Source organism: Periplaneta americana, chromosome 16 (assembly GCF_040183065.1).
Source record: "Periplaneta americana isolate PAMFEO1 chromosome 16, P.americana_PAMFEO1_priV1, whole genome shotgun sequence".
Lineage (NCBI taxonomy): Eukaryota > Metazoa > Arthropoda > Insecta > Blattodea > Blattidae > Periplaneta > Periplaneta americana.
This window is the reverse complement of record NC_091132.1, coordinates 156,871,702-156,885,278: the sequence shown is the minus strand read 5'-3', so window position 1 is coordinate 156,885,278 and position 13,577 is coordinate 156,871,702. Positions and strand designations below refer to the sequence as shown.

General features: G+C 36.5%; 1 protein-coding gene across 1 annotated transcript in view; it reads right to left on the bottom strand.

Annotated features, from left to right (window-relative positions):
• The window catches only part of LOC138716492 (uncharacterized), a 34,171-nt gene extending 20,865 nt beyond the window's left edge, over positions 1–13,306 (bottom strand). The window contains exons 1-3 of the mRNA XM_069849636.1: positions 13,286–13,306; positions 1,578–1,697; positions 1,102–1,235 (exon numbers count right to left, since the gene is read on the bottom strand). Of these exons, the coding sequence (XP_069705737.1) occupies positions 1,102–1,235; positions 1,578–1,685 (242 nt within the window). The 5' untranslated portion in view covers positions 1,686–1,697; positions 13,286–13,306. The remainder of the gene's footprint in view (positions 1–1,101; positions 1,236–1,577; positions 1,698–13,285) is intronic.
• Between the last annotated feature and the right edge of the window lie 271 nt (positions 13,307–13,577).

Here is a 13,577-nt window from a genome sequence, read left to right as displayed (position 1 = left end):
TTATAGGTTATGTATTTACGTATATTTTCGTACTTAAATATATAACCTGTAAATATATTGTCGTACTTCACAAATTACGTACGAACGCTTTGTTGAATCTGAGTATTCAGATGATGAGGAAATGGAGTTACATGAACATATTTTGTTTATGAAAAGAAGATGTAGGCCTAAGATTAAAGCCAGAAATATCTGAAAATCTCATTGCATCTTACGAAAATAAGGGCGAGTTTTGGACACTGGTTTCGATTTGAATTATGGTGCGTTTAGGCGTTATTTCAGGTTCAATGGACCACAGTTTTTTCCTATTCATGATATGAAAGAGAATTCTTTGCTATATTCTGATTAAAATTACGTAAACTGTTAAGACATATAGATACATTATTTCAAATGTTTAATCATTACTATTAAATCTCATCAAAATAAAGTATAACCCTATTTATTTTCAGATAATCTGATATTTGTCTCCAGATTTCTTCTTTAAGTTTCGTGTTTTTATAGTTTTCATCCCGTGTATCATATAAATAGGCTTACAGCTGACATCGTACAAGTACGATAAGTTTCTGACTGCAATTATCATCCATTTTTCCTGATTTTCAAATAAAAACAATACAATTCATCGCCACCTGTGATATTTTTTCTACATTCAATCATCATAAAGAGTATAAATGTCAAACATCTCTGATAAATGTGTCAAGAAAATTCGCTGAGCTACCGATTCCAGCGAGAAACTCGCGCGAGGTTTTTGTCTTCAGCGAGAATCTCTTCCAGTGTGTGGACGTCCATTTGAATCCATGTTATTAATTTTTTAATTTTCTCGAAACACATTTCTCGCTGGCGAAAACTCTGCAAATGTGTTACGGGCCTTACTCTATTAGAAATATACTAGTGTTGTATGTGTTGCGGATACGAGTGAGTTTCTGTGTGCTACGGTTATGTGAGCGTTACTGTGTTGCGGAACGCATGATTTTTTACACGTGACTATGCGTGTTTTGAGTATGCTGGTGGACGTGTTTGTGTGCGAGTGTGTGTTTTACTTCGTGTTTGTGTTAGGAACTCGTGTGTTTCTGTTATTTTAACGCGCGTGTTTGTCTTTGATCTCACTTGGCGTCTCGAACGCTGGTTTTGATGTCGGCTTCATCCTTCTTGATCAGCGTGCTGTCGTAGTGCCAGCAGGGGTACCTTTCTGGGAAGTAGCTGGGCCTCAGCAGCACGGCAAGCCACGGCCCCTGCAGGAACTGCACAGACAGCTGTTATCAGAAGCACGCCACACTGATTGCACACCAGTGGAGATACTAATGCATGACTGAAAGTACACTCCGCATTTCACGAGAAGATCCGAGCAAGGAATGCGAGTTTTTCCCCCACTCTTATAACCTATCCCCGACTCGGAATCGGCCGTCCATTGACTGAGCCTTGCTTGTACGAGCCGGCCAATGACACCACTCCTAACCACCTGTCGTTCAAGAACGCTGAGTTACTGGTCTCCTCTTACCCCGCAAGAACCATACTCCCCTCGCAGGGACCCTCTCGTGAAATTTGGACAGTACATGAGCATTACTTTAAATGCCTTCACTCACGTCATTTGGATCCACTTCTTTCACCAGCACTTTGCCTACGTCACACATGTAAGCTAGCGCCGTCCCAGCAGAAAAAGACAGCAATAATGTGGACAGCAGAACATTCATTATTGGGCAGTCCTGTTGAGGAAGCGAAGACATAACTCTCACAATACTAGCCATTGTCATTTTCCACTTTCATGTTACATAATTGCTTATTACATGACGCTGTATAAACCGCGAAGTATTCCGTCGTCGAGGTGAGTCTAGGATTCGCCATTAGTTTATCTGACGTTTTACCTTACAATTGGGAAACTAACGAAAATGCTACCAGTTAATCTTACGAAGCAGGATTTAAACCCAATTTCGTTCAAAGCCTCAGATTATTCAGTGTTGTTATGTACAGTTAATAAACACAGCCATTTGGACAGTTACTATTTTGTCATGCAACATTATAATTGCTTTAAGTTTTAACATTTGTGCTGTTCACAGCAGAAGTGGTGTAAGTCAAAAATGGGTAATGAGGGTTAAAGTAAACTTTCTGTAAAATACAGCGCAAAGTAGCAATTAATATTCAATTTATTTAAACTATTAGTAGTCAGTGGATAGCACGAAGGACATATTAATTGCTACTTTGCGCTGTATTTTACAGAATTTTTACTTTAAACCTCATTACCCAAAATTTACTTACACCACTTCTGCTCTGAAAGACTCATTTGTTGCAGACTTTATCGATATTTTGAATTTTGCACTTAACTTTGTCACAGAAACTGCAAGTGTCTGACAGATGGCATAAGGTCAAGATTATATTCAGTTTGAATAAGCTTTATGGCGAGAAGATGATTCCTAATTATTAGGGTAACAATTAACCAATCACTGTAAATATCGTTTTGTTGATTGTGGACTGTTATGACTAAAGAACCGAATACATTGCGCTGCTTTCTTTTAGGCCTACAGTTCGCTTGTTTTCCTGCTACACTTGTTTCACACTTTGATTTCTGTGTTGAGCGCTTCTTAGTACGAGATGATTCATCACTTGTTTCACTTATTAGGTCTATTTAACACTGTTACAAACGTACTCTATTAATTTATAAGCAACTCTAAGAAAACAAACACCGTATGTACTTCTGAGTAAGGGAAGAGAAGACTGAAAGAAAACTTACTGTTATAATAAGATACAAATGAAGGGTAACAGATACTGGAAGGAATAAACATCAGGTTTAAGTCCATTTACTGAGAAAGAGACCACACTATACATCTTGATTACACAACTTTTAACACAATATCACTTCGGAATATGTATTATATGTCTTGCTCGTGTTAAATTTTACCGTACTTGGTTAACATGTTTCGACCTGTTAACCAAGTTCGGTAAAATTTAACACGAGCAAGACATAGACCTATAATACATATTCCAAAGAGATCACATGACAGATTAGAGAATCCCGTTTTTACTTTCCTTTATTGAGGCAGAAACAATAATCTGCATCAATAACATATAGACCTACGGGAAAGAGTAAACATCGTGTTTGCAATCCTTATTGTGTAAGGGCATATTAAACACATGAACACATTATAATAACAAATGCTATAACTGCAAAGGAATTAATACTATCCAAGGTTACGGAAATAAACACTTCTCCCTATGAGTTGGATGAAAATTTAATGGTTACCATAAAAAATGTACCATAAGTGCAAAATAATTTAATTACTGGTATGATAGATGTAAGAATCATGTAATTATTGTTTCATTATTTTAAACGTCGTCTGTAATAAAGATGAGCAAACTTAAGTACCTCGCCCAAATAGAACAGACACGGCAGTGCTATTCTCGTTCCATAGAATACTGTAAAGACCGACATAATGTATATTTGAACAGAATTTTCACCCTCTTACAAGACGTATGGACCAGTAATTCCTGCTGTGGTGATAGAGGACAGTGTGGGAAGATATTGAGAGAAAAAATTGATGCAGTTGGCACATACGTCATTGCTATTTGAACGCCTCGATTGATAGCGAATATTAACTTGCAGTTAAATGAGCAATTGTAGTCGCATTATAGCAATTGAGACGTGTAGTTGCAAAATCAGATACATCACTTTTTTTCTTCTTCGAAAATGAGTTAAAGTTACATTTCATATCTTCATATGATTCTACAACTGTTACTGTTATGCTCCAAAGCCAAATACATCACATGGATTTGTATGATGAAAGAATAGTATTGGTTGCAAATCTTGGTTTCTTGCAAACGTTTTCCCTTCATACTGAAAAATTATGTTTCAGTAATGTATCTGATTTTGAAACTAAACGCTTCAATTACAGATAATTAGTGGCTCTGTTATCATTGATCATGGTAAAAAATACAGAGCCGTTCAATTGAGATTGACCAACTTCACTGTATAATACAAATATTCCAAAAATCCCTATGAAGGCCCTACATTTTTTCTTTTTTTCAGTACCTTACCCTGAAGCTGTTAATTTATTTTCACTCTGAATTAAATACTATTATAGTCATAATCATGCCATGGTATGAAAGAAAAATTTCACAACCTCGAGCGGAAATCGAACCTGCGACTTCCTGGTCTCCGGTCAGGCGCTCTACCACTGAGCTATCGAGTTCGCTTCACGCCAAGGGCTCGGAATTATCCTTTCATACTGGCGACTCTGTTATAGAGTACTGTCCATAGCGTCTGATCTTAGTCAGCACTGCTTATGGCTGGGTTGATGTGACATATTAATTCATTAATATGTCACATCAACGGACGTATATACGTCACCCAAACATCGTAAGATGAAGATTACATTTGTAAAGTTTCTTTCCAGCCATAAGCAGTGCTGACTAAGATCAGACGGTATGGACAGTACTCTATAACAGAGTCGCCAGTATGAAAGGATAATTCCGAGCCTTTGGCGTGAGACGAACTCGATAGCTCAGTGGTAGAGCGCCTGACCGGAGACCAAAAAGTCGCAGGTTCGATTCCCGCTCGAGGTTGTGAAATTTTTCTTTCATACCATGGCATGATTGTGACTATAATAGTATTTAATTAATTAATATGTCACATCAACGGACGTATATACGTCACCCAAACATCGTAAGATCAAAATTATATTTTCACTCTATTTAAATCGTCGCTTTTTCTCAAATATATTACACAATTATAGAAGTTTTTCACAAGTCCTTTCTCGTCTCAGAATACTTTTGTGGCTTTTGGATTAGATGTTCCAGCGACGGTTTATTTTTATATTCCGTTATGAGTTATATGTTAAACGTATTAGTTTATGAGGTTTATACAAGTTGGGTCCCGTCAGATAAATATATGGAATTTAGTATTGATTACTAGTTGTTAAAGGTGATACAGCACTAATTGAGTCCCTAGAGTCCCTATTGAAAAGGTAACAGTACTAGTTGCGTCCGAGCCATGTATGTGCACATAGTGGACTTGGAAAAAGCTATACACAATGTAATTTCAACTCTGGGGAAGATACTGAAATCAAAGGTTGTAGATTTCACCTAGGGAAATTTTGTTGGCGATGAATACGGAAGCTAAACTTAGTATCAGAATGTAATAAACAGTTAGAAATTGGAGAAATTCTGAAGAACTCTTTAGTTTTCCGATTTTGCCACTGCATGAACTGGATTACTGTTTGACAAAGAGTTGATGGACATTCAACCCCAAATCAAAGAGTGAAGAAGTTTACCGATTTTGTGCAGGAAGAGCAGCAGCAGTTAAAAAGGGCTCGTCAGCTACTATGGATATTTGCGTTCTTATCTTAAATTCTTCATAAAACAAAGAACAAATAATACAATAATCAGACAGCTAAAAACACTAAAAAACGTTGTCACGGTAAAACGAGGTACACAAATGCACTATACACAAGGTGATTTGTCAAGAAACATAAAACTGAGCAGTTCTACGACCCTAGATAATATTAAAAACGAACCAATAAAATAATAAAACAAAGGCCACTAGAGGTAAATTTTGTATCACATTTTAAAAACAACAACATTTTATAAAATATTCGGATTATAAAGTCCGAAATGTCAAATATGTAAAATCAAATATAAAATAACAAATGAAACCTCCGGGTGTAAAGGGTCCAGAAAAAAAAAGTAAAACGGGTCAAATAAGAAACTAAGCCACCTTATCCAGTCTTGTATTCGATAAAAATCTCAGAACTGCATTTGTACAATTAAAATCATTTCCAACAGCGTCACGTAGAGTCGGCCGAATTCCATATTGCCGACGGACACGGTCATATTTTCTGCACTCCAATAAAAAATGTTCCACCGTAAGTGGAACAAGGCTGAGGCTCGCCACGTAGGATATGGCCATGCGTCAGATGATAGTCGCCAATCCTCAACCGTGTGAGTAAAACCTCCTCCTGTCGTGACGCTCTTGTGGAGGAATCCCAAACTCGAACAGTATTCTTTATATTTCGCAATTTGTTTCCGTCTTCTGCAGATCATTCTCCTTCCCACTGCAACCATATTTTATATTTCACGTACTTTTGAATGTCCTGCCACCTCTCAAGCCAATAAACCAGAGAGACATTCAGTGCACCAGCCCTGGTTGCAGCATCCGCGGCCTCATTTGCTCGAATTGACCAGAAATCCACAACTATTCCAATCTCATAATCAGGGCTAAGGAGAGTGTGGAACAGTTCCTGAATTTTTAACACAGGCGGATCATCACAATTAAAAGACTACAAGGACTAAATGGCACTTAAAGAGTCGGAATAGATAAGGAATCTGTCCCGGGTTGCCTAATTAAAAACAATTAAGTTGGGTAAAAATCATAGAGTTCAGCGGTAAAAACACTAGTAAGTCTGCATTTATATATTTCTCCATTTATAAGGAAGGAACAACCAACATAATCATTTATCCGGGATCTGTCAGTAAAAACTTATGAATAATTTTGATATCATGATACAAGTTCAATAAAACTAAGTCTTTAAACAAAAGATGGTGTAAAATTCTTAAAACATCGGCTTAGACTTATATCAAACTTGGGACGCCGCATAATTCAAGGTGGAGTGGTGGTATACTTCTGTGTGAGAACTGATGGTAAATGGATGTCGAGCTCAGAGAGTAGTTCACGAAACCGCACTCCTGCTGGGCGAAGTCTCCACGGATTCTGACTGTATCGGCCGTAAAGAGACGAAGGAGTCGTAAGAATTGTGCTCAGGCTGCCAGCAGAGCTGTTACCATAAAGGCACAACAACACGTTACATCGCCGATACAGGGATGGATCTTCTGCTTCAAAATAAGGGTTCTCTATTCGACAAGTTCGGAAGGTATCTGTAGAAAGTATTATCCCATGGTGACGGATAGTATCTAAAAGACGTAATTTAGATTTATTTGCTGAGCCATAAGTAAAACAGTCATAATCTAGCTTTGTCCGTATAAGAGCTCGGTAAAGGCGTACAGGCAATGTACGGACTGCACCCCATCGAACCCCTGACAAAAGGCGTAAAATGTTTAAAGATTTCACGTAACGCCTTCTCAAATCACGTATATGCGCCTCCCACGATAATTTATAATCAAAGATAAGGCCCAAAAATCTCGCAGTGTCTGTATGTCGCAACTCCATACCATTAAGACGGAGTTCAGGATATGGATGCAGTCCACCATGGCTACATAAGTGGACACGGTGCGTTTTTAGAGTGAGAAATTTAAAGCATTGCGAACAGCCCATTCTGATAGAATGTTGATGACCAGTTGCAACTGTCGACCGGTAGATGGAAGATATCGAGAGCTATAATATAAACTGAAGTCATCAACGTACAAGAGAGAAGATACTCGATCACTCAACCACACATTGGGCAATTCCATTGATCGCAATGCAGAAAAGAAGAACGCTTAATACAGACCCCTGCGGAACGCCGTTTTCTTGGAGATGTTGGTTAGAAAGTGTGATGCCTACTCGAACTCGGAAATACCGCTCAGCCACGAACTTCGCAACAAACGTTGGGAGACTGCCACGAAGTCCCCAATCATGCAGTTTGCACAATTTCATGGCGGCATGTGGTATCGTAAGCTTTCTCTATATCAAAGAAGACCGCCACAAGATGCGTCGCCGCCGCCGCCGCTGCCCTTTGGACCACCGTGAAGCTACAACGAATGGGTTATAAAACACTTCTGCGCATGTCCATACAGAATAAGTTGGCATCTCGCTCGAATGATAAAATATAATATACTAATATCTTGTACAGCTATACAACAGCGCATGAGAGGGCGATGGGCATTGTTATCTCTGATACGGCGCTGTAATTCAAATCGATCTTCTATTCGAATCACTCCATGGAAAAACCGTATTTTTTATAAAATTTGCGAAATTATATCGCTCTGAATGTGCAGTTTAAAATAAGATATAATTACAATTCATTTAGCCAGTGCCATGGCACGAGGGCACTACCCATAAAGCCGACCCTGGCGGTACTAAGTATCCATGCATTGTACCTTACTACGAAATAGCGGGCGATACTGTGCGAGATAAACCTGCTTTACAGTCCTCCCTCAAGGTCCACAATACTCATAATTAACACTCGGATAGGCTAAATGTTGATAACGTAATCTTGAATGATTTTTTAACATAAAACAACAGAATGTATTAGTATGTGTTTGAAATTGCAAAATAAGTAATTTTAATATAAAAATTGGAGATATCACTTATCACATGTAAATGAGAACTGATAAAGCATAATGTGTAAAACTTAACGAGTATGGAAGAACGATAACAATTATGACGCACTAGTTGTGGACGCATTTCCCAGACATGCGATTCTTGCTTCGATTCCCGCCGGGGGAAATGGAAGAGATTTGCCTTCCGTTCATGTCACGTGCCGTCCTGTGACGTGATCAACGACCAGGAAGTCTAAAAATGTGTTGCTGCTTAGGGTTCCTGCATAGATAAGAAGGAAGGCGCTGCACAGACGGGCATCAGATTTGTAGAATTTGATTTATATAACTAACTTACTGGCTTTTAAGGAACCCGGAGGTTCATTGCCGCCCTCACATAAGCCCGCCATTTGTCCCTATCCTGAACAAGATTAATCCATTCTCTATCATCATATCCCACCTCCCTCAAATCTATTTTAATATTATCTTCCCATTTACTCTCGGCCTCCCCAAGTGTCTTTTTCCCTCCGGCCTTCCAACTAACACTCCATATGCATTTCTGGATTCGCCAATACGAGCTACATGCCCTGCCTATCTCAAACGTCTGGACTTAATGTTCCTAATTATGTCAGGTGTAGAATACAATGCGTGCAGTTCTGTGTTGTGTTACTTTCTCCATTCTCCTGTAACTTCATTCCTCTTAGAACCAAATATTTTCCTAAGCGCCTTATTCTCAAACACCCTTAACCTATGTTCCACTCTCAAAGTGAGAGTCCAAGTTTCACAACCATACAGAACAACCGGTAATATAACTGTTTTATAAATTCTAACTTTCAGATTTTTTGACAGCAGACTAGGTGATAAAAGCTTCTCAACCGAATAATAACAGGCATTTCCCATATTTATTCTGTGTTTAATTTCCTCCCGAGTATCATTTATATTTGTTACTGTTGCTCCAAGATATTTGAACTTCTCTACCTCTTCGAAAGATAAATTTCCAATTTTTATATTTCCATTTCGTACAATATTCTCGTCACGAGACATAATCATATACTTTGTCTTTTCGGGATTTACTTCCAAACCTATCTCTTTACTTGCTTCAAGTAAAATTCACGTGTTTTCCCTAATCGTTTGTGGATTCTGTCCTAACATATTCACGTCATCCGCATAGAAACGCAGGTGATGTAACCCGTTCAATTCCAAACTCTATATGTTATCCTGGACTTTCCTAATGGCATACTCTAGAGCAAAGTTAAAAAGTAAAGGTGATAGTGCATCTCCATGCTTTAGCCCACAGTGAATTGGAAATGCATCTGACAGAAACTGACCTATACGAACTCTGCTATACGTTTCACTGAGACACATTTTAATTAATCGAACTAGTTTTTTGGGAATAACAAATTCAATAGGAATATCATATAACACTTCTCTCTTAACCGAGTCATATGTCTTTTTGAAATCTATGAATAACTGATGCACTGTATTCTTATACTCCCATTTTTTCTCTATTATCTGTCGAATACAAAATATCTGGTCATTAGTTGATCTATTACGCCTATACCTGTTTTATATACCGTACTGGACCCTTTACATCCGGAGGCTACACTTGTTATTTAGTATATAAGTTTTTTAACAAACTTGACATTCGGACCTTTTATATCCGAGTATTTTAGAAATACGTCAGATAATTTATTTATGGTAGCATTTGTATTGTTATTTTGTCTCTTTTTAAATACTAGTTAAGGTCTGAGATTTTTATAATGTTTTATGCATCACCCTGTTGAAACTGCATTTGTATACCTCGTTTTAATCGTGACAACATTTTTTAGTTCTTTAAGCATTGTGATTATTGTATAATCTCTGTTCTGTAAAGAATTTTAGATAAGGGCGCAAATAGCCATAGATGCTGACGCGCTCTTTTTAAACTCCACTAACTATACCGTACTAATAGAGAATATTATTTAAAAATGTTCTTCATAATGTAGCGTTATAAAGTTACACATGTTTCATGCATCCTAGCATTGCAATGCAGGTTCAGACAGGCTGTGTTGAAAACCATGAGATCTCAAGGGATTTGACAGGAAGGATACTTCCTTGCGTTTTGCGCGTTCTGTTGAAATATATTATAATTTAATGTCTTGGCTATTATTCAAAAGGCACAAAACCTAATAAAATTATTTCATCATCCTCATTATCATCATCCGTTCTCGTGTCCCCGATTATGTTCGTCGAGTGTGACATCAGCCTCCAGTTTTCTCGATCCTTCCACAGCTGATCTCGTTCATTACTTCCATCCATGACTTTCATCTTATTTCCATCCTGTTTCAATTCATCCTTCAATCTTGTCCGCGATGTTCGAATTTATGAAAAATGTAGAGGGGAACATTTCTCGATGACATAATATATATATGTTTTTTATTTTTATATAATTACATAAATTGTATTATAAAACATCCCGTTTGAAGTTTGTTATTATTATTATTTTTATTATTATTATTATTATTATTATTATTATTATTATTATTATTATTATTATTATTATTAAAACATTTCAATTACTGAGGCACCAGACATGTTATTTTGAATTTCAGGTACACACCATCAAATCTCTTTCCATCTTACGTTATGACTTATTATAATAGGTACAAGAGTGTTAACAAATAAATTACAAAATCGTGTTATGAAAATAAAATAAATGAACAAACTCAGCATAATGATAAACATACTATTGCTGGCTTAATTATAAAATATAGACACAATCTAGGGTCTTTTAATACAGCATTTTTGTTATTTATTTTCGGAACGACAATGGGTTTGTAATAATGACACTTACAGTTTATTGTACAACAGCCTATTGAGAGCATAGAAATAACAGACGGTCAAGTCATAATCGAGTCACAAAACAAAGGCAAGATATGACTGATTAAATAATCATTACTGTAATTATATAGTTATTTAAAGATCACTGATGGCCACACAGATGATTTCGGAGTAGAACTATGGATCCCCTCAGAGCTGCAAGAAGGGTGTCGTCAATTACCTTCCTCTGTAGCCGAATTGTTACCACATTTTGAAGAAGAAACCAGAAATATTTCCCAGCGCTCCAAGCATAAGTCTCGTTGTTGAATTTATTGTAAGTCGTATTTGACCATAAAATGCAGAACGGTAGGCATACGAATGTCGTTTTTTACCCCCTACTTGTGCCTTGAGGTTGGCTCTTATGCTTTTCAAACCTGACAGTGGGATCAATGATGTAATAATTGTTGCTACGAAGTGGGATGTGAATCATGACTATTCTTCTTTATGTGCTGCCATTGTACTAAATTTAAATAAATATGTAGTCTACTAGTCGTTAAAACTTAACTGAAGAATATTGCTGGAGAACCTTTTAAGTGTAGTGTAAATATTCGTAATTTAAATATCTATTGTATTAAGTCTGATTGAGTGGAAGAGAAGGCCTTATGGCCTTAACTCTGCCAGCGAAAATAAAACATTATTATTATTAAATTATTATTATTATTATTATTATTATTATTATTATTATTATTATTATTATTATTATTATTATTGTGTGCCGGTCCGTGTATTTCTCCTAATTATTATTTCATCTAAACTTTTCGGCAGTCATCGAACGAATTCAATTGTGTCGTGATACTTCAACGTGAGAATTCTGATTCTCTGCATCTTCGCCGACAAAGAATGTCGTCCTGACTCCTGCCCGGAAGGGAACGTACGGAAGACACGTGTGCAGTCATTTTAACAGCTCGCGCCCCTCGCTAGAGGTCAGGCTTTCACTATGTCGAACCCAGAAATTCGCCGGAGTAAACTCGCTTTAAATATTCAATACTTACTTACAATAAGTTCATAAAACAAGGTAGGCATACAATATATAAAATCGTCGTCAGATATAGTGTAACTTATGCACGAGGAAAGAGAACCAAACATCATAAGAGCAGTTCAACAGTTAGAGATGAGAATGCTGAGGACAGCAATGAGGAAGACCTTATTACATAATGCAACAGAGGAAATAAGAAAACAATGTACATAATTATACTGTAGCATATCGGATGTTTGGTACTGATAAGAAGAATAGAACGGAAGAAAAATGATTCACGAATGAATTTGGAAGATTACCAATAACAGTACGCCACAACAAACCGGAAGGCAGGACCTCACGGAGACCAACAAGAAGATACAAAGATGGTCTGGAAGATAGAGGGAAACAATCGGGATTAATGTAAATCACCGGTAACGAACTGTATAGTTTCTCAATTTCTACCAGACCAGTGCAATTGGTTTATACTGCAAACGATTTCATAATAGCAATGAAAACATAACATAACATAACATAACATAACATAACATAACATAACATAACATAACATAACATAACATAACATAACATAACATAACATAACATAACATAACCTAACCTAACCTAACCTAATCTAACGTAACGTAACATAACATAACATAACATAACATAACATAACATAACATAACATAACATAACATAACATAACATAACATACACTGTCCATCGTATTCTATTTCATTGCAAAAGTTTTCTAGAGAGAAAAATATGTTGTCATTACATTTACATCAATGTAATATTATATAATATTACCTCCTATTTTCAGAATTTTCTCTACATCTTGTTACAGATATTTTATCAGTTTCATTTCCCATATTTTAATAAACTGCAAACATATTTGTTTTGTTATATACATTATGTTCTGTTCACTATGTCTATCCTTAACTACAACTCTTCATAACACAAGTGCACGGATTATTTGTAAATTTTGCAGATCAAAGCTAATAATAATAATAATAATAATAATAATAATAATAATAATAATAATAATAATAATAATAATAATAATAATGTCAGCTTTTAACTTCAAGAGACATCTAAAATGAATAATATTAAACTAGAATTAAATTCATGGCTATTTTAAAATAAAATCTTCTTGGTCTCGCCGAAAAGCAGTTGTATTAATTTTTCTTCAGCAGTCAGTTCCTGAGAGTGAGGTCAAAGTTGATAAAGGAAACTGTATTGCAATATTTACTCTACGACAACAATAACGATGGTAAAATTTCGTACACTTACGTTCTTGCTCACGGCGTTGAGTTGGCTCCTTGAATGGTAGCCCTATAGTAGCCGTTAACACTCTTATATGATGTCAGGAGACACATTTCATGTTACGTGCTTTATTTCTTGCCTTAATGCAAAAATAGTTCAAGTGCGGTTGAAAAGGGAAGAGAACGCAGATAGCCTACACTATTAAAATGCAGCGGCGACGACTAGTGGAGTTGTCTTGGTACGACACGTTTACAAAAGAAGAAATTGAAGTGAAAAGTAAACACAGAGTAATTTAATTGCAAATTTTGCATTTTGAGAA